This window comes from Pogona vitticeps, chromosome 6, assembly GCF_051106095.1.
Source record: "Pogona vitticeps strain Pit_001003342236 chromosome 6, PviZW2.1, whole genome shotgun sequence".
In the NCBI taxonomy this organism is placed as follows: Eukaryota; Metazoa; Chordata; class Lepidosauria; order Squamata; family Agamidae; genus Pogona; species Pogona vitticeps.
In genome coordinates, this window is record NC_135788.1 from 95,300,427 (window position 1) to 95,327,227 (window position 26,801).

General features: G+C 43.3%; 1 protein-coding gene across 24 annotated transcripts in view; it reads left to right on the forward strand.

The window, feature by feature from the left end:
* SRCIN1 (SRC kinase signaling inhibitor 1) overlaps positions 1–26,801 on the forward strand; it is a 310,186-nt gene that overhangs the window by 170,018 nt on the left and 113,367 nt on the right. For 14 of the 24 annotated variants that reach the window (XM_078377916.1, XM_078377919.1, XM_078377927.1 and 11 more), the window contains one exon: positions 26,516–26,539. The exons of 6 other annotated variants lie outside the window; for them this stretch is intronic. In XM_078377916.1, the coding sequence (XP_078234042.1) occupies positions 26,516–26,539 (24 nt within the window). Of the gene's footprint in view, positions 1–13,053; positions 13,653–26,515; positions 26,540–26,801 lie in introns of those variants that run through there. 4 more of the 24 variants (XM_073004308.2, XM_078377933.1, XM_073004309.2 and 1 more) reach the window with 3 other exon arrangements.

Here is a 26,801-nt window from a genome sequence, read left to right on the forward strand (position 1 = left end):
TGTCTTTCACCTTTTTATGGCCCTGACAGGGCCCTTCAAGAGGTGCACTTCATGCACAAATAAATTGCCTGTTTCTGATGGACACGATTCTTGCCTGTTTTGCCTAGGAGAATCACATCAACCAACCTCTTGCCCTTACTGTAAAAACGTTACCAAACAGGCCGTTAAACTCCATCAGCAGCGTCTAAAATCTGTCCCTCCAGCCACAATCTAATATGGACAACTCAACTCTCACAATTGTCATCGGCTTCTCCAGCCACCAGTTCTCCATTACAGTCTCCAAAGGCTAAGACCAAACCACCTGAATCAAAGTCATCTGGATCGACATCTCAACCCACCCCAACACCTTAAGCTATGTCAAAACCAACGGTACCAAACCAAAGAAATTGAAAAAGCCTTCTGCGGACACCCAACCATCGGTACGGCATCCTTCTGTACAGAGTCAACCGACTATTGATCTCTATATCAACTGTGACTCCATACCATCCCCATCGGGCCAACAGCCCTCTCCTCTGCTCGCCCAGTCTCCATCTTGGGCTGATACCTCTGCTGAGGTTACCGTACTACCCTAATTGGCCTGCTCGAGCCCCAAATCTTTGGCTGGCTCTGTGTCTGGGTGTGAGTCTGAATTGATATCTTTTCATGCCGATCCAGTTCCTGTGAGGAAAAGGAAAGCTAAACTCCACCATACCAAAGACACTGGCTGTTCCAATACCATTATCTCTCAGCCTCCGAATCACTTGGGACTGCTGGTATCGCCAGGCTCATGGGCTCGATATCATTGGCCCAAACGTGTGACAATTTACGAGCCTCCTGTCTACTATGAACTGCCACCTAAGCAGTACCAACATCATCCACATCAGTATTGGAAACATGGAATCAAACAACTCATTGATCCAAGTCATATGCGGTATGCATACTACTGTCCTTTGGACTTGTCCACCTCCTCATCTCCTTGGTACCATCCTGACTATTATTATGGTCAGTCCTCCTCCGATGAGACCATTTCTGCCTTGGTACTGAAATCCTGTAAAAAGACTTACAAGCACCATGCTTCGGCTGCCTCGGTCCCGTCGACCACAATACTGAAGAGATCTAAATCATCTTTTGAGCCTCCGGTACCTGCCCCTTCTTAGGACTGGTCATCATCCCTACAGGTTACCAGAACTTATGCGGGACCATCTCCTGATACCATCAGGAAGCTTCAAAAGAGGAAACCAGACCTTCCCACACAATCTGTACAGGGAAAGCACAATACTGGACTGTCCAAGAACCGTCGGGCAGACGTATCTCCTGATACCTTCACATCATCGTCATCACAACACTCATTGGACTCCGAGTCCTCTGCCTCCCTGGCCCTGCAGGAGTCACCACCCACTCCTGACTCTGATGTAGCCGATGCTAACCCCCCTTCCCCATCTGAGGATTTCTCGTCCTACTCTCAGCTGGTCCTCCGCATTGCCAAGGCCATGGATCGATGTCCAACACTCTACTCAATCTGAATCCAACAAAGTATATGAGGATATCGATGAAGACCAGACCCCCCCCTTCGCATGAGGTTCATCCCATCACTACTCAAGCTTATTAAATAGTCCTGGACCAAGCCATCTTCAGTACCTCAAATCCCGAGAGGGGTTAAAAATCTCTATAAAATCTACGGTACCAACACCGATTTCCTCTCCAAGCATCCCCCACCTAATTCTGTAATTGTGGATGCTACCCAGAGTCATTCTCATAATCATTCTAATGCCACTCCAAATAACAAGGAGGGTAGGAAACTAGATATCATCAGTCGTAGAGTTTACTCTCTCACATCATTTACCCTCCGGGCTGCCAACTCTCTAGCCATGATGGGGGCCTACCACAGGTTCCTTTGGAACAAGGCTCTTCTTTCTCTACAGAGGACAAGCCTAGGGGTCTCACATTTCATCAAAAGGCCATGGCATTGGCACAACAAGAACAAATCACAGTGCGACATATTATCAAAGCAGGCTCCAAACACATGGTTACAGCTGTAGCCTTACGAAGACATGCTAGGCTGCACTCTGCAAGCATTTCAAAAGATTCTAAAACGGAGATTGAGGACTATTCGACAACAAGACAGATGAGATCCTAGATAACCTAGAAAATATGAGAAAAACTGCACATTCCTATAATATTCAGCCATATTACAGGCCTCAATGTTATCAGTGGCGTCGTCAGTATCCATTCCACCAGTATAAGTCATTCCCAGACAAGCAACGCTACTTACCTCAACCATCATCTTCATTTCAACCTCATCACCATAATCAACGACAACGTCCCCATCAATCATTCAGGCGCCCTGATAAGAAAACCAAACAGAGCCTTTGACTCTCCGACCTTTCCATCTCGCATCCTGTCCCCCCTCATCACCACTCGCCTCGCACCACATTTTCGATCTTGGGTGCACATCACCACAGACTCCTGGGTGCTATCAATCATCGCTATCAGCTATGCAATAGCATTTCTCTCCATACAACAACTGCAGATCGTTCTCACCCCCCTTCCACCGCTCTCAAATCAGAGATCCACTTTCTTCTTTCAAAGAAGGCCATATCACAGTGTCACCCTGAGTACTTTCAACCCAGTTTTTTTCTCCCCGTACTTCCTCATCCCGAAAGGAGACAATACTCTGCGCCCCATCCTCGACCTTCGGGACTTCAATTATTTCATCACTCAGAGATGTTTCTGCATGGTGACTCTGGAACACATCCTTCCCTTACTTCAAGAGGGGGACTGGTTCTCAGTCATTGACCTATGCGACGCGTACTTTCATATTACTATCACACACAACCACCGCAAATTCCTTCGTTTTTCCCTCGGTCACACCACTTATGAATTCAACGCCCTACCAATCGGCCTGCCCACAGCTCCCAGAGTATTTTACAAAGTGAATGCCCCCCCATAGCGGCGCATCTCCGCACCGTGGAAATCTTGGTGTTCCCATACATCAGTGACTGGTTACTTGTCGCTCACTCTCGAGCCCAAGCTCTCAAGAATATTCCTCTCACCCTTTCCCTTCTGGCAGACCTCAGCCTCATGATCCATATCGACAAGTCAGTGCTGGCTCCCTCTCAGAGGGTAGATTACATAGGCGCAGTTCTTAGACTCTCACCACGCCAGGGCTTTCCTTCCTCAAGAACGCTCAATCAGGATACACTGTCTTGTTGTTCATTTCCAGCCATACGCATCAGTTACCGCCCATCAAGTACAACGGCTCCTTGGCCTCATAGCTTCCACCACATCCGTCATTCAGCATGCCCGATTGAAAATGCGCTTGTTACAGACGTGGTGCCTGTCCTTATTCAACCCACTTCTCGAATCACCCACTATGCGCCTACAGGTTACTCACGAGCTTGCTTCCCAGCTGATTTGGTGGATCACACCTTCCAATCTCTTCCTTGGTCGACACTTTGCACCTCTCCAACTGACAAGTCAGATTACGACCAATGTCAGCCCTGTTGATTGGGGTGCACACTGCAAATATATTCAAATCCATGCCACATGGTCTTCCCATTAAAAATATCTGCACACCAACAACCTGGAATTACTAGCTATCTTCAAAGCGTGCCGTGCCTTCCTGACAATCATTGCAGGCACAGCAGTCCAGGTAACCACAGACAATACGACAGCACTCTTTTATATCAACAAACAGAGAGGTATACATTCTCTGCCCCTCCTCTACCTTGCTGTCCAATTCTGGGAGTGGTGCCTAGATCACCACATCTTTCTAATGGCGATCCACATTGCCACACAGCACGATGCATGAGCAGACACTCTAAGCAGACGAACCTCTCAGATGCACAAGTAGTCCCTCGACCACACCATCTTTCTTCAGCTTTGCAACAGGTGGGGTCACCCCGATATAGACATGTTCGCCACAGCAACCAACACCAAATGCACCAGGTACTTCTCAAGAGCAGGGATCGGCCCAGGATCTCTGGGTGATGCTCTCATTGTAAGTTGGACCACCCACCTACTCTACCTCTTTCCTCCAATACCACTCCTCCTCCGAACCATTGTCAAGCTGAGACACGACCGCGCAATTCTGATCGCTCCGTATTGGCCAAGACAACCTTAGTTCACAATGCTCACCTCCATGACGTCCCAATCCATCCATCTACCTTGCCTCCCTTCCCTCCTCATGCAGCATCACGGACAAACCTACCATCCAGACCTACACTCTCTACACCTAACAGCCTGACAGATCCTCCCTCCCTAAACACCCTTTCCCACTCTAGGAAACCTGCGACGAATCAGCTTTATTCTTACAAATGGTCAGCCTTTCAAAAGTTTGCTCAGCACAATAACCTTCCCACAGTTCCTACTACTCTTGGAGAGTCTTGGCTTTTCTCTCATACCTCTTTGACTTCCATCTCTCCTTATCCACAATAAAGGTCTGCATGTCCGCTATCGTAGCGTACCAGCCACAGGACTCAGATGCCAACTTCTTATTCCGGCAGCCCACTCTAAAGCAATTCCTCCGAGGAGAGGCTCACATCAATCCTCCTAGACCTTCTCCTACTCCCCAGTGGTCACTACACACTTTCCTCAGATGTCTTTCACTTCCACCATTTGAACCTCTCGCTACTTCCTCCGAGGGCTTACTTTCCTTCAAAGTCTTGTTTCTCGTCGCCATCACATCCACCCATAGAGACTGCCTCCTTTCGCAAAGCTAAGCGTTTATTTATATCACCTCATCCACCTCACAGAGGAGCACAGATATCCCCACAAACTATCTCATGGTGGATTGTGCAGACCATACGTCTTATGCACCAGCTTGCCCATAAGCCTCTTCCAACCATTGTCAAAGCTCACTCCACCAGGGCGTTGGCCACCTCCACAGCCTTTCTTTGAGGTGTCCCAGTTCCAGATATCTGCAGGGCTGCTACATGGTCAACACCATCGACCTTCGCATCCTATTATTGTCTGGAAGTGCATGCCGAGACAGATGCGGTCTTCAGACGTGTGGTATTGTCTTCAGTGTTGCCGTGACGTCCCTCCACCAATGAGGTAAGTTTGTTAATCACCCATTAGTGCGCATTCACAGAGACCATGAAGAAGAAAGAGAGATTACCTACCTGTAACTCTGGTTCTTCGAGTGGTCATCTGTGAATTCACACTTCCTACCCGTCCTCCCCTCTGTCCGTCATGTCTCTCTCATTTTTGAGCAGCAGTGGGCTTTGGGGAACTGAGGTAATTGCTAGGACAGGTGGACCACATGTACGGGGGGGGGTAGTCCTTGCGAACGCATGTTTTAGCTGTAGAATATTCCAGAGATCTTTGCGCAAGCACAGATAAAACCCATTAGTGTGAATTCACAGATGACCCCTTGAAGAACCAGAGTTACAGGCAAGGTAACCTCTCTATTTCCCCTCTTCTTCTTTGGCTTCCCACTTATGAAGGGGATTGCATGAGAGCTTCAGGAGGGAAATTAGAAATGTTTCATTTCCAAAAGATCACCACTGCTGATGATGTCATCAGGCTTATACAGCCTAAATTACAGCAACAGGATTTCATCTGCAGAATACAATCTTCTGCCTGTATGTTCAGAATTCAGCTACACTGAGCTCAGTGGGGCTTAATCCCAGATAAATGTATATAGGATTACAGTCATAATGTTTCATGAAAGACTGAGCTCAAGGGAAATCACTTACGGCAGTTTCGAGCAGAAACCAGTGGTACTGATTGGCTAGCACTCGTAACATCAGAACATCAAATGCCCTTTTCTTTCCAGAGCAATTTTAAAAAAAAACTTTAAAATAAGAAAATAGCTTCAGAAAGATACTTAGTTGAACTAGCTTTTTTGATAACTGGTCATGCTTGCTGAGTATTCTAAAAACTATAATCCAAAATAACATTTCCAATATCTGGTTTTGGATAACTTATAGGACCTTGTACAGTGGGGAAAGTGGGGGGCTAGAGGAAGACAAAAAAAGTAGGGGGGCTGAAATAGAAGAGGAAATTAGTGCTGAACTCAGAGGCAAGCTTTTGTCTGAGGAGCAAAAGGTGGGGGCAGGAGAGCCTGCCACGGCTCACTAATCTTTTTTTTTATACATACATTTATATGTACTGTACTTAAAATTAAACAGTCATCAGTGCTCTTTAACAATCTCCTCCACCTTTTTTTTTAAAAAAGCTGAACAGCAGCCCTCTTAAAATGCAAAATGCCTGTCTATCCTTCAAATGTCCTTGGTGTAATCCAAACTGTTCCTCAGTGGGTTTTAAATGACTGTTGAAAAAAAAAAGGCAGAAAAATACAGTAATTTAAAAAAATGGTTGGCCTCTCTTTCCCCTCTGCTGTCCTCGTTGCCTTCTGAGCAGCTAAATTGGTTTGAAAATGTTTATGTCAGTTGAGACCTGGCTGGCATGTGCCAGTCTGGGACGCATCGTTGTTAAAAAGGAGGTGGTGGGAGAAAGGAAAGAGCCCCTCATATATACTGTACATTTATAAACCCTGGGAAATGGGAGATTGCAGAGACCAGCCTGACCTCAGAAAGGAAATGTGACAGCATGAAGACCTAAATTGCTTCCCATACCAACACCCTTGGAGGCTGTAAGTGGTGGAAGTAGGAGGGGAGCTTTGAATGTGGATTTTTTTTAGTGCTGCAGCAAGGAAGCTTATGATGTCAGCAACAACAAATCAGCTCTGTGCTTACCACATGAAAGTGCATAAAAGTTGGAGGCATTTACAACTGCACTGGTGGGAAAAGATACTTGAAAAGGATGAATATAGAGGGTTAATGGGCTTTTGACAACTGTATCCTTATAGCTGTCAAGAAATTTCATCTCCGAATACAGACTTAAAAGGGAGAATTACCTCCAGTCAAGCTTAAAGTGACATTTTAAAGCTTCCTCTTAAGTGAGAGCCTGACCAGTGTCTCCCACCTCACCGTCTCAGCTTCCTGCAATCTGTGTTGCAAAGAAAAAACAACAACACAGAAATATTGTTTTCATTATATCCCAGTTAATCCCAGCAGTTTCTATCATTATTCATTTATAGAGGCTTTCTTGAAATGTGCAAGCATTTTAGAATTTATCACCATTTTATACAGCAAAAGCTGACTCATGTATAGTTTCAGTGTAAAGATTCCCTTCTAGATTAGGGCACCATGTAGGCGGAGAAGGTGCTGAAGACTATTTTAAAGCATTTTATAACCTATATTATGTGCTTTGCTGAGTTGCAACACATTTGTAAGAACTCAGACCTTCCCTGTGGGTCTTTAACCAGAGATATGTAGCATGTCTGGATAGATCAGTAGTTTAGGTATCTGGTTAATTAGGAAGGCGCAACAACGGTTGTATTTTCTAAGGACTCTTAGAAAACAACAATTGACTGAGAGTTTGTTGATCACCTTCTGTCGGAGTTCGATTGAGAGCATATTATCCTACTGTCTCTGTGTATGGTTTACGAGCTGCACAGTGGCAGAGAAAAAGGCAATTCAAGGGGTGATCAAGACGGCCCAAAACATCATTGGCTGTTCACTCCCCTCTTTGGAAGAATTGTATAAGAACAGATGTAAGAGGAAGATATCTAATATACTGAAGGTCTCCTCTCATCCGGGACATCAGCTCTTTGAACTATTGCCATCGAGAAGGAGATTCAGGGTATTGAAAGCAAGGACAAGCAGATTCAAGAACAGCTTTTACCCAAGTGCAGTATTGAGTTTAAATGCGGGGTCATAAGTTTTTGGTGGAATTTTAATTGCTGGGAGAAATGGGGTATCTATATTGGTATGGTGAGTGTTGTGTATATTTTAACTTTTTTTTTGTAGTGGTGTTGTCCAGTTTTACCTTGGGAAGAGCACCTCATTTCGTTGCACCCACTTGTGAGTGCAATGACAATAAATTTCTTATGTCTTATGTCTTGGTTGTGGAGCCAGAGGTTGGGAGTTTGATTTCGCATGCATTGGGACTTCAGCACTATTCACTTGTCTGAATGTGAGTGGCAGTGTACTGGAGCCAGGGTTTGTAGGGCTGAAACCATGGAACGTTCTGAGTAGCAGGAACTACTATGACATGATCTGCCATCTGTCTCAGGTTTCCTTCTGGGTTTAGCTGTAATCTTTACAGTAGCTGGAAGATAAAGTTTCTCAGGAACAGGTTATTGTTGCTAACCCCTTTTGTAATGTAATGCAAACAATTTGAGGATGGTTTGAATGGACAATTAAGAGCCATTAATTTTACAAAAGACCTGCTTCTTATTTATTTATTTAAAACATTTTTACCCCACCTTTCTCCTAGAAAAGGACCCATGGCAGCTTGCAACAGTGAAAGACAATATTTAAAGTTGAAAACAATATATAATGGTGGTTAACATCATTAAAAAGTGATATTTTAAAATTATGAACAATGAATAAAGAGGCATCTTACATCAATTAACAGGCAATATTAAGGCAAAGACTAATAAGTATACAAAAATTTTAAAAACGTCACTCTGTGAGTACTACACAAGTAGTACTAGCAATCCAGTCAAAACAGTAATGTGTAACAAGCTATCTAAAAATCACACACAGGTAGCTGGGTACTGAGGGAAGGCTTGCTTGAAGAGAAAGGCCTTTGACTGCTTACATAAGGATAGCAAAGATGGGGCCAGTCTGGACTCCTGTGGGAGGGAGTTCCAAAGTCTGGGAGCAGCAACAGAAAAGGCCCTCTCCTGTGTCCACATCAGACACACCTGTGAAGGTGGCGGGATCGAGAGAAAGACCTCTCCTTATGATCTTAACACCCGAGATGGCTCATAATGGGAGATACGGTCTTTGAGATAGTTTGGACCCAGGCTATTTAGGGCATTATAGGTTAAAACCAGCACTTTAAATTGTGCTCAGCAGCCAGTGGAATTGCTGTAACAGGGGCATTATGTGATCCCTATAACCAGCCCCAGTCAACAATTTGCCTGCTCTATTTTGGACCTGCTGAAGTTTTCTGACACTTTCCAAAAGCAGCCCCATATATATATATATATATATATATATATATATATATATATATAGGGCTGCCTTTGGAAAGTGTCAGAAAACTTCAGCAGGTCCAAAATAGAGCAGGCAAATTATATAAGTCTTAAATATATTTATATATTATATAGATATATATAAGTCTTATAGAAACTGTAGATCACTGACCACCTGTTTAATACAGTAATTGCATTCCATCAAGTTGATTACAACCTATGTTTACCCTTTCTGTGGTTTTCTATACAGTGGACCCTTGACTTACAGATGGCTTGACTTACAGACTTTTTGAGTTACAGACTTCTCTGGCCGCAAAATTTAGGTTTGACTTGCAGACTGAGATTTGACTTACAGACCAGAAAAAAACCAAAATGGAACAAAAACGGGCTGTTACGGGATTAATCGGTTTTCAATGCACTGTAGGTCAATGGAGACTTGACTTACAGACTTTTTGACTTGAGAACCGCCTTCCAATACAGATTAAGTTCTCAAGTCAAGACCCCACTGTATTGTATATATAGTATAGTACAGTACTCAGAAGTGGTTTATCATTCCCTTCTTCTAAGGGCTGTCTGGGACTGAGTAGCTGCCCAAGCCACACAGACTGACAATTCTCATGCAAGGCACAGCCAGGTGCTCTAGCTCTCTAAATTATTCAATCAATGGCCAACTGTTTAGCAGAAAATGCTATATTACTGGGGGGGGGTGGTGTATTACTAATTCTGTACCAAATAACCAAAGACTAGATGATGTACTGATGAAAGCAAAGTCATTGTTCCAGTAAACACAACTGTCCCATCCTCAAGATAATGGCTACACTGAAGTAGAGATTAACACAGTTTCAGCAACTGTAATACAATGTAGAGAACTGAGTAAGAATGTTTGCAGAACTAAAAGCCACAGTGAAATGGAGAGAGACTTTTACACAACATAATTGGATAAATAAAAAGGTATTTGCCTGGCACCAGGAAAACATTAAGGCAGATGCAAAGAAACATCTCTAGGGAATACAATACTTTGCTGCACGAAACAACTGGATGGAAAAAACCACTTTGGAAATGCTACTTTTTGAACTACTACAGCTCCTGGAATCTCTCAGCCAGCACGGCCACTGGTATATTTACAATAGAAAATCCACCAGTAAAGGCATCCTACGCAGGCTTCAAACATAACAAATTGAGTCATTTCTGCCAGAATAGTCATCTCCTCTTCAACTCCCTATCTGGGACGTGGTGGCGCTGTGGGCTAAACCGCAGAAGCCTGTGCTACGGGGTCAGAAGACCAGCAGTCATAAGATCGAATCCACGCGACGGAGTGAGCTCTCGTCACTTGTCCCAGCTCCCACCAGCCTAGCGGTTCGAAAGCATGCAAATGCAAGTAGATCAATAGGGACCACCTTGGTGGGAAGGTAGCAGCGTTCCGTGTCTAAGTCGCATTGGCCATGTGACCACGGAAGATTGTCTTCGGACAAAACGCTGGCTCTATGGCTAGGAAATGGGGATGAGCACCGCCCCCTAGAGTCGAACATGACTGGACAAAAATTGTCAAGGGGAACCTTTACCTTTACCTTCAACTCCCTGCCTTGAGAGTTGCTGTTTTTCTGGGGCAGGAAGCTCAGTTCCCTGGTGTAGGACAGCTTGCTGGTGCCATGGAAGCTGCCTTTTACCACTGTCCATCTTGCTTAGCATTCTCTTGATTGACTAATGATCATTTTACAGGGGTTAAAGGATAGGATGCCAGGGATTTAACCGGAAACTTTGTGAATGCAAAGCAGGTGCTCAGCTACTAAGCTACTGAATGCCTATGTATATAAGCTTATTTGTTTTGCTTAATGTTTTTGGTTACCATAACCAAACCAAAGATACAGCTTGTTTTGGTTCTCACATTCAATTAGCAATGCATTTTGTAGATGGTTTAGGTGCAAAGCATTTCAGCATTGTGTGTCGAATTTCAGTTGGCTTGGTAATGAAGGAATCCCATCTCATTGTGTGTGTGTGTGTGTGTGTGTGTGTGTGTGTGTGTGTGTGTGTGTGTGTGTGTGTGTGTGTGTGTGTGTGTGTGTGTGTGTGTGTGTGTGTGTGTGTGTGTGTGTGTGTTTCAGACCCTAAAATATAGATAGTGAAAGAATGAGACTAAACACATAGCATAGTTTAGAGTTTGGATTTCTAAGTGTGCAGCATGCAGACTTGGCTTAATGCTGCATATCTTCATAAATTCATTTCTGTTTCTATAATACAGCAAATTCTAGAGGGAGAGCAGGGGCAGTAAATTCTGGTGCCATGTTAAACCATTTTTCAGACAAAAATGTGGTTTGCATGCTAGGGATTTTTGGGAGTTGTAATTCAAAAAGTAACTGTTCCATGCTGTTTTATAAACTTAGCTGATTATAAAACCCAAGTTATTTTACTGTGGTTCAGAGAGTGATGTCTGAGAACTGCACTAGATGTGAGGGCAGAGATCAGTATCTGCATATAGCAAGTGGGTAGTTTCTAGGAATGTATGCCCTCTGTCCTTGTCTAATCGGTGCGGCAGAATAATTCTTTAAGAACAAGTTAACACATGCAAGTGTGTGTGTTAGGTGCAAGTTGTTGAAGTCTTCTGCTTTTTGTTGGAGAGTTTCAGTTTATTTTTCAGTATGTTGTTTTTGTCTGGACATAAGACTGCTGTGCTGTCATTCTGTTTTGCCCTGTGGTCAAACAAGTCATGGAGGTTTTTGTATTATCAAAAAACTTACAGAACCTGTTTACAAATGTTATGTACTGGTAGTGAGAGTACAACAGAAGAGAATGAGCCCCAGTCACTTTCTATGGAATAGCAAGTCCCCCACACACTGATATTAGTTCAGTTAATACGTATATACACAAGCTATGCACCTTCACCCTGCAGATGCTAAGGGGCAAACTCTTATATCCATATGGCCATTTAAGCTGCAGTATAGGTAGGCTGCCTCCACTGGTTCAACCTTCCCTTATTTTTGCACCACTTATATCTTTTTTCTTACCACAGAAAATGTGTTAAGGAAAAAAGAATGGAACAGCTTTCTAGTTACAGTCACTTTACAGCTGCTGCTTTGAGAAGTCCTTCACCTTAAAATGTAGCCTGTTGTCTCCCTATGTTAAGCATTTAACACCTTTTCTGATTGTGCTGTTTGTTAACTCATAATAAATACTGGTGGTACTATATAAAAATAGTGACAAACCGCAAAAGCCATACCAGCTCACTGGGTAAATGAACCTACATGCCATTGCTGGATGCTTCCTTTTCTTTTGAAAAGCTGGAAGTTAGTGACAGCAGTACAAGATTTCGTGGTGGCGCTGCAGGCTAAACTGCAGAAGCCTGTGCTGCAGGGTCAGAAGACCAGCAGTCATAAGATCAAATCCACGTGACGGAGCAAGCGCCCGTCGCTTGTCCCAGCTCCCGCCAACCTAGCGTTTCGAAAGCATGCAAATGTGAGTAGATAAATAGGTACCACCTGGGTGGGAAGGTAAAACGTCTTTCCTTAGTCACGCTGTCCACGTGACAACGGAAACTGTCTTTGGACAAGCGCTGGCTCTACGGCTTGAAAGACGGGATGAGCACCGCCCCCTAGAGTCTGACACGACTGGACTAAATGTCAAGGGGAACCTTTACCTTTACCTAACCCTCATCAGTGCCAGCCAGCATAACCAATGACGGGGAATATAAGAGTTGTAGTCAGATCCATATAAAGGGCTACAAATTCCCCATCCCTGCCTTGAAGTAAGACTTCAGTTGAAAGGTTGTGAAATATTTCACCATCCTTGCTTTCATGTGCCCTTGCACAGAGACGCTGACTGCTGGAGTGCCAGTGGAAAGGAGGATCGGAAGGTAAAGCAGATACAAATGATTTTATTTTTAAAGTATTTGAAGAACAAACCTGTGCCAGTGCTCTGCTAAATATTGTGAGCCATGGGGGGGGGGCGGAGCTTCTCATCAGATTCGAGAAGGTGGCTAGTAAGCGTGGATGATGGGTTTTGTGGTTCAGAACATCACAAGGGTAAAAGTATGCTAGCTATGCAAACAGTCTAGCTCTCCATAAGACCTTTGCATCCTAGATTTGTATGGCACAGACTTAGGTTGTGGAAGGTGGATCCTGCCTCTCTTTGGCCTGGGATCCGGCAGCGGTGCCGACCCGAGGGCAGGAGGGCTAGACGGAAGAGCCGTCCCTCCTCTCTCGGTGCCACTCTTCGCCTGCCTTCTGCACAGCCTCCGAAAGACAGGTGGAGTCCTGGTTGCCACGGCGACGGTGTCCTTATAAGGGAAGCTAGAGGAAGCTGGCTTGCTCGCATCGCTAAGGTCAGACTTGGGGGTTGGGGGCTGGGGGGGTGGTACGATGGCAGGCGCATTATGGAGCAGAGGTGGGGGGGCTGCTGCACCCGCATTCCTCGCCCCTCCAATGGGTGATTTCACCTCCCCCTTCCCCCAATGAACGAAACCGTGCCTCTTCTTCCCCGTCTCCGAATCACCTCCGCATACCCAAGAATTAACCATCTCCGGCAGCCACGCCAGCTAAAAGGGGAGTGCGGGAAGAAGGCAACCCGAGTTGCTGACGGATGAATTTATAGACACTGCAGCCTCCCATTGTGTGAAAGTGGCTGCGCTGGGGATGGCAGAAGCAGAAGGCTCTTTAAGGTGGCCCGGTTGGATCTAAACCTGTAACAGGTAAGGAGACGGCGTCGGGGGTGGGGGGGGAGGGGGAGGGAGAGAGAGCGCGGGAAGAGACGCGGGGGGGGGGAGAGAGGGAAGGAGGGAGGAAGAAGAAGAAGAAGAAGAAGAGAGGTGACTGAAAGACACGGCATCAGAGCCAAGGCTGCGGGAAGGTGGGAGGGCTCTACCGGTAGCTGAGCTCTTGCATACAGTATTTGGTGCTCAAATTCTAGAGGGAAGAAAAAGTGCACACCGTCCCTCTTCCGTGGATCTTTCCGGAGGGAATGTGAACGCTTCCCCCCAGTTTTAAAGGGAAAGATTTTTCTCTATTATCTTTTCTGCCCCGGTATCTTCTGTAATTCGATGACTGCAGCAAACGGTGTAAGAGCGGAACCAATCAATACCTCTCCCACCACCACCAGCAGCAGCATCATCCCAAGTCTCAAAAAGCCGAGTCTAAATTAAAAGGACGCCACAATATGTCCTGTGGGGCTGCAGATGGCTTGTGGAGCAACGAGGGGGCAATAAAAGACAGCTGGCTATCCTATGTAGGTGTGCACAAACACGCACACTTCTCCCCACTGGTTGCTGTTGTGTGACTGTTCCATGTAGCAATGAGTATGGATGGCATCGCTGAATAACTGGGGGGAAACGTATATATTTTTGCTTCAGTTCTGTGAAGGGAAGGGAAAAAGAGAAGTGTCTGTGTGTGTTGTGTATGGCTTGTTGCTACCCATAGCAGGGTAAGAGGGGCAAGCTTGAATTTTGGTAGTGTTGGGGAGTTAAGAGTGGACGAAGTGGGTGTGTTTGTAAAAGGTTTTTTCTTTCCTCAAGATTTTTTTTTTTTTTTTGCTGGTAAAAGCAGATTTGGACCAAAAGGTTGAATCAGTACTGTGTATTTGTTATCCCATCTGTCGTCTTAGAAAATCAAAATAGTATATGTGATTATCACAGCATTTTATCCTCACAACAGTCCTGTGAGGTAGGGAGTAATTATCCAGTCCAAGGTCACTCAGTGATTTTCATTAGCAAGGCTCAATTGGAACCCACAACTCTTAAGTGTGTATCACACACTATCTACTGTATTACAGTGGCTCTTGAATTTATTTTCTTATGTCTGTAAAAGAAATAGCAAACAGAGAGAGAGAAACAGCTTGTAATGAAAATTGGGACTTGTCCCACTCCATTCCCAGATTACAAAAACAGCTACTTTCTTCCAGCTGCACAATTTCAGTGAGATAAAGATATCTGCACATGCTTAGATGTGGTCTGTTTTATTCCATACACTGCTAAGTTAACCTCTTGTACAAAGGTAGTAGCAGATTAATGATAAATCAGTTTTTCAAGTTACGATCTTCTTACCTATTCCTTTCTCTAGACTGATCAGGAATTGAAGGACAGAGATCTGTGATCCACATCCTATCTGATTCTTACTTGTAACTCTTCCCCAATTTGAAGCCCTAGCTGAGGGTAATATGGTGGATCTGGCACCTCGGGAGCCCCATATTTGCTTCTACCCGTGCCGTATTCCTGTGGCATACACCTTTCTATTCATTCTCCTTTAACATTTGCAAATCCCTATTTTTCACATGGGAATTGTTTTCTGAGATACCTATAGAATATTATTTATTGATCTCCCCACACCACTGTTAATTTATATAACAATTGAGCAGTGAGTACATCACATCACTTGGGGGCGGGTGGAGTAACTCTAATGAATTAGAAGCAGTAGCATACCTTAGGGCTGCTTCTCAAACAGTGAGAAATATGTCTGGGCTATTGTTCTTCAGACTTTGGAGTTCACATAATGTGTGAGACATACAACATAGTGAAACAACAGCACTCTGAAGTAGTAGAAAGGACTGTACTAATCTTGAATATATGTTTGTAGATCCTTGTTTTGAAAGCATCATTGTATTAAAAATCCCTCCAGGAAGAAAACAAGTATGCAAAAATTTCTCTTATTATGTGCTAGCTTTCTGCTTGCAGGAAAATTTTACAAAATACAAAGCAGCATTCAAACATAGCATCTCTTTTGCACCTTGTATACTCTCATGGCATCATAGGAGTTTACCATCTCATTCTAATACTGTACATATATAGATAGATCAGATTAAATGTTCATCCAACCAGTTCAAAAATATATATATTTAAAACCCCTGCATTTAGAAAACTCGATAGTTAGGAAATGGACTAGGTGAGAATCCCCCTCCCTGATGTGCTAGTTCTCTGACCAATTTTTAATAGAGGAGCATTCAGTCATATGTTCCTGTACCTGCAAATTTAGAATGCTAGTCTGGATTTCTGAGTGAGAAATCGGTTTTAGTCTTGGAATTGGCTTTAGTCTTATTTTATTTTGATATGATTAACTGGAATATCTATTCTTTTTAGACGATCTTTCTGTGAGTCCCATAAATGTAATACTGGCCTTGTCATAAGTGGAGTAAGGGAACTTCTGCAGGCTACAGCTGCTAGGGGCACCAATGAATAATCCCTGCTGCTTGCCTAAATACTCTTGCAAATCCTCAGTCTTGGAAGATTAAAGTTATGGATGCTATATAGCCAGGTCTTCACTTATTACACTTCCATATTGCCTTCAAATGGAGTAGGAGACTCATTCCTTTTGTCCCCATCAGAGCAGAGTTGGGCTGCCAGTCCAGATAGCATGGACTGGGAGGACCACCATCTTGTCCTTTACCTGAGGCAGCACAATGGCTTGAAATGGTCCTCTTGAGATGGAATGGCAATCAATGCAAATATAATAATGATTAGGATTCATAGAGGTCTGGCCAGTTGTGAGGATGCTATAGAAAATGGTGCAGTTTTCCTCTCAAATGACTTATAAGCCATTGAAGGTGAGGAAGTCAAAAGTAGAAAGAGATGGTAGGAACTGAAATATGAATGATGTTAGGAAAGAATACAAGGACAGGTGGCAGTGGAACAAACAACACTAGGCAGAAAAGGTTTGCGGAATGGCTTTGCTGATGAAGTTGCCACAGAGAAGGTTTTTGCAAAGAGAAAGAGAAGCAGGAGAGAGGCTCTTTAGCAACTGTTTATACACGCAATCTGGGATGCTTTGTAAAAAAAGAAAGAAAGAAAAAGTAGCACAAGGGCAGTTTAGCCTTCAGAAAAACCTCTAAAGTCCTCGTCCCAATAGATCGTCATGGCTGAAAGAAGGGCATCTGTCTTGTTTGGCTTTAGGTCGGCATTTGTCTTGTCCGCTAGTAGCACCCTGTAAACACAAGCTGGCTATGTGTTGGCATGGTACCCATTTCACAACATCCAATTGCTATTGATGCTCAGGGTCTTTCTTTCCTCTTCTCAGATCTATACATTCAAAGATGTTTGAAAAGAAAAAAAAGCTTTTTAATAATTATTATTATTTAGTCTCCCACTCCCCTGTTAGATGCTTTTCTTGCCTTTCTTTCATATATTAGTAGTAATAACAGTACATAGCCTTTATATAGTCGTCTACAAATTAAAAGGAACTGCAATAAATATATTGTTTCCAATTTCCATCATTCTTATATGACTCTTTCAACGTAGATACCATCGCTTGAAGAGCTAATCCAAAAGCAACAAGGAGCTTTTATTGAACATTTTCAGCAGCATTTAACAAGCATCCACCTTTGGGTTGTTACATCGTAATGGTTCTGTAGCACCATGACATCATCCTTTTCAGGATATGGCTCCCAGTTGGCTGCCAGATCCTGCAACTGCTCATGTGACTGACTCAGGAAGCATTGCTTCCATGCTGAATGGCTTTTATTTGCCCTCACTGATGTCAGCATTTGTTTAACCAATTTTGATTGGATGTGTGGTATTGTGACATCATGCTATTAAACACAGAATGAACACTGTCTTTGCTTTTAAATCAGAAGAACAGGCTAAGATTAAACGAATACAGCTTGAAACAGGATAGAACAGCAATGAGGAAAGTTTGATCTTCCATATGTCTTAGACTTCAGTTCCCAGAATCCCCAGCTAGTAAAACCATTGGTAAGGGATTATGGGACTTGCAGTCCAAAAGTGTCTAGACTATTTGAGGGCTAACTGTTTCGAATCCTTGGGGTGAATCATTCAGCAATATTTTCAGAGGCCTTTGACCACTGTATTGGCATGAGATGGGGGAATGTTATTTATGTTTTTCTGACTTTGCCTGCAAAATGCCTTTATACCAATTACCACATTTAGAATATTTTGTGCAGGTCTGTCATAATGAGAAGAGTATTACAGAACTGGACAAGGTGAATGAGACAACCAACTCTATGAAAGGGGCTGTTTAGCTCTCTTTTTTTTTTCCATAGAGGTGTGTAAAATTATGCACAGTAAAAATGACAGAAAGAAAAGGTGTTTTGTTCTCTCAAAGTACTATGTAGCAGGATCATCTCAGGGCACTAGTATGAGATGCAAGGCATACAAAATCAAGCACTTAACACAATGCATATGTAAACTGTGGTATGGCTATGCTGGCCACCAACACAAAACAGCTCTAAAAGAGAATTTGACACATGGAGATGAAGCTCCCAGTGTCTATTACTCCAATGGCTGTATTCCATCTGTAGAAACAGAGGTAACATGTAACTCTAAAACTCTAGTAACTATTAAAAAAACAGTTACAGTGGGAGAAAAGGCAGAACAAAAGCTATAGTCTTCGTGTCTGGTTTGTGGGCTCCCCAGGGGTTTCTGGCTGGACACAGAGAAATAAGTGTAAAGTGTTCCACTATGTGATATTTATTTATTTATTTATTTATTTATTTATTTATTTATTTATTTATTTATTTATTTATTTATTTATACCCCACCCATCTGGCCTAAAATATAGTGATATAATTAGTGTCTTGCTAGCCTAAAGCAGTGTTCTCCAACCTTGGGCCTCCAGATGTTCTTGGACTTCAACTCCCAGAAATCCTGGCCAACAAAGGTGGTTGTGAAGGCTTCTGGGAGTTGTTGTCCAAGAACATCTGGAGGCCCAAGGTTAAGGAACACTGGCCTAAAGCATTCCACGTCCTCTTGGTTCTCTGATTGGGCCCCCCAGCAGAGTGCTTTGTAACAAGCAAAGTTTGTGGTTTGTCACTCCACCACTCATGTTTCTTATGACAATTTGTATTATAGTTGTTTCTGTGGTAGTGATCTCAAGAAAACCCCGAGTCATGCCTGGTTTCTCCTGTGGTAAAGCACTCATGTGAGGCCCAGTGTCATATAAATACCTTAGCACAGATTGGCTTCTGAGACCCTTTTAACATTTAAAACCCTTCCTTTTAACATTTTTTTCCTGCTACGACATTTAAAGCAGTGTAAGGTAGCTTGATCTGGTTTCCATTTATGGTGACCATATGAATGAGTGCTTTCAAAAATGTCCCGTCCTCTACAGCCTGACTCAGCTCTTGTAAACTCATGGTTGTGGCTTCCTTTAGAGAATCAACCCATCTCATATGTGGTCTTCCTCTTTTCCTGCTACCTTCAACTTTTCCTACCATTATTCCATTTTCCATTGAATCTTGGCTTCTCATGATGTGCCCAAATTATAACAGCTTCAGTTTCATAATTTTTGCCTCAAGAGAAAGGTCAGGCTTGGTTTGATTCAGGCCTTGTTTGTCTATCTGGCTGTTCAGGATATCCACATAGTTCAGGATATCTCCTCTAGCACCATATTTCAAATAAATCATTTTTTCCTGTCAGCTTTCTTTACTGTCTAGCTTTCACATCAATACATAGTGACTGGAAATGCAACAGTTTGGATGGTCTTGGTCTTGAGTGACACATTTTTAAACTTGATGATCTTTTCCAATTCCTTCATTGTAGCTCTTCAATAAAGGCTGTGTTCTTTTCTGGATATCTAATACAATTGTATCACCTTATGACACTATTTGTTTGTAGCATCCCTCCTTGAGGGATACCAAGGACCTTAACACTAGCTCTTTCCTGCAGCAGGTGCTTGCAGCTCCATTGTCAATGGGGTGATAACTAAGAAAAGGAAGAAGCAGGAAGGAAGCCTAAGAGTAGCAATCAGTATGCATGTACAAAAGTCAAGAAGTGAGGGGGCACTCAGGCCCATCTGATTTTTTGCCTATCCATTATCTCCCACTCTTTCATGTTACTTGTTATGTATATTGTGCTCCTTTCCCACAAAATCTAGCCTTAACTGTGTAATTACTAAATAAGTATGAGCAAATTACTGTTCACAATTCCCCATTTGTGACACAGTGGTGGTGGTAGTGATGATAATGCTGATACAAGGTTGCTGTCAGAATTAGTGAGGTAATAGTTGTGAAATGCTTAGGAAAAATACAAGCGGAAATCCTGTTGCTTGGCGTAAGTTGCAACTGGAGTGAGGATTTATGTGTCTGCTCCTTCATAAGTTGCATTAATTCAATGGACCTATTCTTGTTGTGATAAGCATCAGAATTTCAGCTGCTATTTAGTTAAGTAAGTTCAAAAAAGAATAGTATATTATAAGGTGACTAGTCTGTACTAATTATCCTGAATGTGCTTCCTTAAGGTCAAGTTGGGAATTTTGCTTGGAACTGAGTTCACCTTAAATTTTTGCATTCAGCCTCTTCTGTTTGGTCTTGGTTGTCATGGCTGCGTTTGAAATTTGATCACCTTTGCTACTTCCTGGTCACTGTTCCCATGGCTCCATTTCTGAATGGAAACTAGGAAAAATGGAGCAGGGAACTGTAAAGGTGGAAAGCTGTGCAGCAGTATGACAGCACTGTCTTATCAAGGTCCTGCACCTGCTATCACGTCAAGAGTTGTGCTGAACCAGAATGTGGTTTGCTGAGATATAGATTCCTCTTCTCCAGAGTTTGAGAGGTAATCAGGTATGCTCAAGAGGTTTCCAGTATGGTGATGAGCAAAGCAAATAATCAAAACAATCATAGCACACTCACAGACATACACATGCTGTCAAGCTGTGGAGGTGGAAATTAGCAAAATAACTTCAAGATCCTCTGGAAAAAGGGGGGGGGCAAACACATATATAAAGCCCTCTCTCCAGAGTTTGCTGGTGTGGGTTAAGGGCAGAGGATTTATTTCAGAGATAATTCATTCCACATTTGGTATTTCTGGCTTTCTGACTGGAGAACCATGGCAAAAGCGCAGGTGAATATGGGTAGAAAACGTACACATGGTCCCTATGTGCAATTTCCGGGACTCTGTTCATGAGCTAAATGAAAAGCTAAATGTTGGATGGTGGGCTGGAGCCACTAGATATGCACGTGGTTGATTTCATTTCCATTTCAGTTGGTTTCCAGGACTTTTTTGTGCACCTTTCCTTTCACTGCCGACAAAAGAGGCACCTTTTTTGGGTCATTCCATTTTGCTTTTTTCCCATTTTGCAGTGATGAGGAGAGAAGGGGGAGATGAAACTGCTGGGGGCAAAGTGGACAGAGTGGCAAGAAGGTGAATGGGGGCAGCCAGGAGAGAGGGGAAACCTAAGGCTGGCAGAGCAGAGAAAGAGGCAAGGAGGTGAGGTGAGGTGGTGGTGAGGAGAGGAGAAAGAGTAGGGCTGGTTGGGCTGACAGAGGCAGTGAGACAAGGAAAATTGCCGAAGTTATTTGGCTGAAGGAACAGTTTAATGAAAGAGGGAAAAAACCCAAAAATGAAATGTTTATTCAGCCCCTCTTTCGTTTAAACGCATCCTTTGGATTCAAGTGGTTCTCTTTCAGGAATCCATAAAAGAACCTGAAAACAAAATAAAAATTTTTGTTGCACTTCCCCACATTCTGATTGACCTAGGAGCCATCATGACTGGGCAGGTGGTATGGGGAAATGATTTGGAGTCACCACAACCAAGAATAATTAATTCCGCAATATTAGGTCCAAAATTGGGAATGCTAGCATCTTCCCTATTATGGAGTTTATATAGAATGCCTAGCTGCTCACGATTGGACCAGCAATATATAAAACTCAGTAGACCTTTTGGTGGCCCAGCATAGCAATTTCTATTCTCTGGGGGGGGGGGTGAGGGGGTGACTGCCCCAAGCTGGGATCACATGACCCTCTGCTGCAGCCAATGAGGGGCTGCTTTTCCACCACACAGCTTCTGCTGCCACACCCCTCAGCAATTTTGCTGGGCAATAGGATGCATCAGAAGCACCCAATTGTCTCCCAGAAGGGGCAGGGCAGCCTTAACTATTGGGCGGCGGGGGGTGGGGGAGGAAGTGCACCTTACCCATGTCACTGGCTCCTGGTGGTATCTTGAAAAATATAAGCAAGCTTGAGAGAACTTGAAGGTTTGCTGAACAGATCTTCAGAAAAAAAAATACCCTGACAAAAAATGCCAGAAACGGATCTTTAGCTGGTCTCTTGTTTCTTAGCGGTGTGGATATGCTTTATTTTTTAGTTGCAATCCATTCTTCACCCTTTGCCATTCGTCATGCCATTCCTTCTGCACCATTTGCCTTCCTTTTATCGGTGCTAATAAGCCTGTCATTTTGAATCCTCTCACATAGCCTTATCTTCTTTTGATTCTCCCCTACAAACAGAACGATATTAATTGCGCCTCTCCTTCCTGCCTCCTGTTTGAAAGAAAGAGAGAGAGAGAGAAATCTGCTGGTGTCATCACCATCCTTGCCTGCTGCAATGCAATTGATTTCCCATGCCAATAGCTGCACTGAAGGGTGTGCATTGGACCGCTTTGGGGAAGTCTAAAGTTTCAGTGCAGAGATTTTAAAAAAAATCCCAAGAGAGAGGCATCCAGCATTATCAGAATAGCTTTAAACTAAGGAATTAATTACCTGCTGCCCATGACTCCCACCATAGACCTAGCTTGGCTCAAGCTCTACCTTGCTGGAAACCAGGAATGTAGAGTGAACCTATCTTTCATGAATCTGACTGTTGCCTGTGTGGTCATGTGTTATGGTGGCGCAGCGTGATTGCAAATAGATGGCAATCTCCTCCAAGTGGAAGGGTGCAAACAAATAACTATATGTCATCTGTATGCAAAGAAGCACTGCCCACTTGCAGCTCCATATGACACAAATCAAAGAATACCAGCATGAAGGAGCAAACCCATAGGCATAAACAAGCTGCCATGAAGGAGTAAACCCATGGGCACAAACAAGCTGCTAGACTATCTTGAGAAACATTTCTCAAGGTAGTCTAGAAAGGTGTGCCTGGTTTTTACTCACTGCCTGTTCCTCAGGATTTGGTTTTTGACTTACATAATGTGAGGCCACATTCTCTGCCTAGAATTGTGGAAGTTAGCTTGCAAATGTGATTGGCTTAGCATAAGAGATATGTGATCGTATAGAGTTGTGCGTTGTTGTTTTTTAATCTTGTTGCAAGTGTGATAAAGGTGGTGAGATCTGATGGGAGCAGCAGTGCTAGGGGAGAGTGTGTCGACCATCTGCCCACCCCCTAAAAATCCTGCCCAGTCTGCTAGTTGCCCTACAGGGCAAAACATGACAGCACCACACAAGTAGCAAAGGGAAATCAACAGCGTCCCTGATATGACAGTCTTCTAAATGCAGCAGGACAAATAATTGTTGCACAGCATAGCTTTTCAGAAAAGATGCAATCTGTGGCTTTGATAACATCATGCACAACTGGCCTTTTCCTCTCCTCCCCTTTTATGCAAACAACACTTTGCCCTCCAGTGAGCTGGATACTCATTTTGCTGACTTTAAAAGGAGTCAACCTTGAGCCAGTTACCTGAACCCATCACAATTGAACTCAGATTGTGAGCAGAGGCTTGACAGCAGTACTGCAGTTTACCCAATGTGCCCTGGGGGGCTCATAAATTCACAGTTTCTGGGTTTTCTAGGTAGGTAATACACATAAATGGCTTACTATTCGTTTATTCCGGGGGCACTCTGCACCTTGCCCAAGGCCACCTATACCGGCACTTCTCCTAGGAGGCACAGAGAAGAACTGAACTCTGAACTTCTGGCTCCACAGCCAGACTCCTAAACCACTGAGCTATTCAGCCATCCAGGATTAAAAGCACAATAAAAGCAAGATGTTCCCACAGACCTATAGTCTTATGTTAAAACTTGCAGGGAAGTTTCAGGCCAACATCTCAGACATTTACAGTTGTGTTCAGAAGATCACAGTAAATTTTAACTAAAGGGGTGTTACATGATGTGCCCACAGTGTCAGTAGTAAAGAAAAGAATACCTACCGTCCACAAGATGTAAGAATCAGGCCCAGCCCTATTGTTAGGCAGAGCAAAGTGATTGTCTTTAGGTATGGTGAAAGAGCTATAAGAGTGTCAGGGATCAGGAGAGGTGCCTGTGAGATTTTCTGACTCATTATCCAAAACGACATGGCCAGCTTTGCTTACTCGTTGCCTTGAGTATGGATCGGGCAAATGAACAAGGCCATTTAAAATGTTCTTGGCCAGACATGGTAGCAATATATCAGTTTTAAGCATATGGTCCAGATATTGTTCTTTCTCTACCCTCTGGCTATGTTTTTTTACAACATTTTTAGTACAGCTGTGCATTACATCGTGGAGAAAAATCCCTCCTCCCGGTTGTTCATCCATAATTATTGCAATTCCCATGCAAAATGGACGTACACAAATGCCACTGCTGCCTATGCTCTGTGATGCCACAAGTGACCAGAACTCATCTCCTTCCTCCCTCATGCACACAATTTGGTGAATCTCATGCGTAATGACAGAGCTTGGAAAAATTGTGCACTTGGAAGACAAGTTGCAGAATCTCTCTGCCAGCATTTGTAGTCCACAGAAATATATTTTTTGTGTGCTGTGTATAACGGGCATCATCTTGTCAACTGTAAGCACATTTATAGTTCCTTCAATTTCAGTTGGGTATTTATACATTTAGTTCAGGGGAAGGCTTCATACAGTACTCCAAACGCAGACTCTAGCACCTGTGGGCCCATGGTATCTTCGCAGTCCAAAAAAAACCCCACGCTTAATTTTTTTTTAAAAAAATGTCTTTTATAATGTTTGCTTTTTAAAATGGTTTCTAAATGTTTTTGGTCACTAGAGCAGAGGTCGTCAACCCCTGGTCTGCGGCCTGGTGCTGGTCCGTGGCCTGAGCCGGACCGGGCTGCGAAGACAGACCTCCCACTCAACCTGCATGCAGTCCCCTCCCCACAGCTGCTTTGCGTACATGCGTGCATGCCAGCGCCGGCGTGAGCACTCCCCCACCCCTTCACACATGCACCCGAATGCCCGAGCGAAGGGGTGGTGGGTGGGCAGGTGTGCAGGCGCCCCTGTGCATGCGTGAAGGGGTGGGGGAGCGCTCATGCTGACATGGATGGGCGCTCCCCCTCCGCTTCGCACATGCGCCCTAGAGCGCGCGTGCACCTGTGCACATCTGTAGGGGGAGCCTGGTTTAAAAAAACCACCAACACATTTTTTGTAAAAAAATTAAATGGGGGTTTTGGTTTTTATGGCAACCCTTTTCAGGGTTTTCTATGTAAAGAGTTCTTAGGTTACCATTCTGGGGGCATCTGGGGACTGTGCAGCTTGTCAAAGGCCACACAGGCTGGAGCTTCTGGGATGCACAGTGGGGAATTGAACTCCCAACCTCTGCCCTTCATTGAGATGCCTAACTCACTGAGCTGTCCAGGCAGCTTTACTTAATTATGGATCATAGGAGCCCCTAAGGTCCAGGGGTGGGTATTTTCAGCCTCTGGACCTGTGGAAGATGCCCAGCCCTGACAAGAGTTAATTCTTCCATTTTAATCTTAAACGACACTTTAAAAAATTAATGTTTAGGGACAGCCGCACTGTGCTTCTTGGTCATTCATTTTTCTCTTTAAAACAAACTACTGAACTTATAGATATTTGCTTCCTACTCTTCCATTCAAAGTGAGAGTAAAAGCGAAGGCTTAGAATGTGAGTTCAGCCAGCGATATCAGGGTCAAATTTCTCCTTATCAACAAATCTATGTACAAAGTGGCCTTAGGTTTTTCTCTCCCCAACTTCTCACCTGTGGTGTGTGATGATATGATTGACCTACACACTTGTTTAAAGATCACTGCATCAGAAGTGTTTTAAACACTTTGAAGTGTTACAGCAATTTGTATTTAATTTGTTCCAAACCAAGTTATGTTTAGAATAGAGCTGTTGAAATCAACTGACTTACCGGTCCATCAGTTTCAGTGGCCCTGCTGTGAGGTATGACTCTGAACCCAATATTGAGATTTTACATCAGGATGCAGTGGCTTTGGCCCTCTCCATGTAGCTGAAGTACAATCCTTTCATTCCTGACCATTGGCGTCTTGGTTGAAACTGACTGGAGTGGAGTCCAACTGCATTCTAGAGTGCTACAAATTCATCTGTGGTCTTAAAACAGCATGAAATATCTTTTAAGAACTGGGCAGCAGTGGATTCTGTGTTCGAATAGACTTTTTTATTTTTGATTGATTGATACAAACAGTACATCAAAATAGAAGCAAGTGTTTGGTTCATACCTTGCTTTATTCCACTTTAGGCAGTGGAATAAATTATGTAGAATAACTAAATATATATCAAGTTTCCTGATTTACATAATACTTTTAGGTGAAAAATTTCTTTCCGCCTAGGATGAAGCACTTAATTTATTCATTGGTATGCAGATTGCCCACAGCTTCCCTTAACAAAACCCTTGATACCTTTTGTGTTTTCTTTTTCACATTTATTTTTTTCCTGCAGTGAAGCCTCATATCAATGTCTACCTGTTTTAATGCCTTTCTGTGTAGCACCCACCAACCATTCCTATTTATTTTATTGAATTCATTGCTTCTGTTATTAAAAAAAACCATTGGGAGGGGACTTTAAACAAACCAACTAAAAAAACCTGTAACTTATCACACAGTTTAAAGTCAACTGTTTGCTCAAAACAGAATCTTAATGGTATTTTTGTTGTTGTTCTGTTTTTGTTTTGTTTTGTTGTTTTGTTCTTTTTGTTTGTTAGCAACCCAACTACTGGAGCTTTAAGGTCAGTACTTCCAATTTTCCCCCCACACACTTTTGTTTAAAATAAATGCATGCGCTTTTCCACCCTTTCTCTGTATTTCTTTTCTTTTTAAAATTTCCTTTGTGCGCTGACAAGTTTGGGAGGGGATTTAAAAGATCTGCTTCTTTTGTCCCTTTTTCTTGCACCAGATTTCTTGTTTCGAAGAGCAATTTCTTGCTTTAAATATCCCAGATACTTGCTTTATATATCCCAGATATATATAGCTGGTCCTACCTTTGGGGAG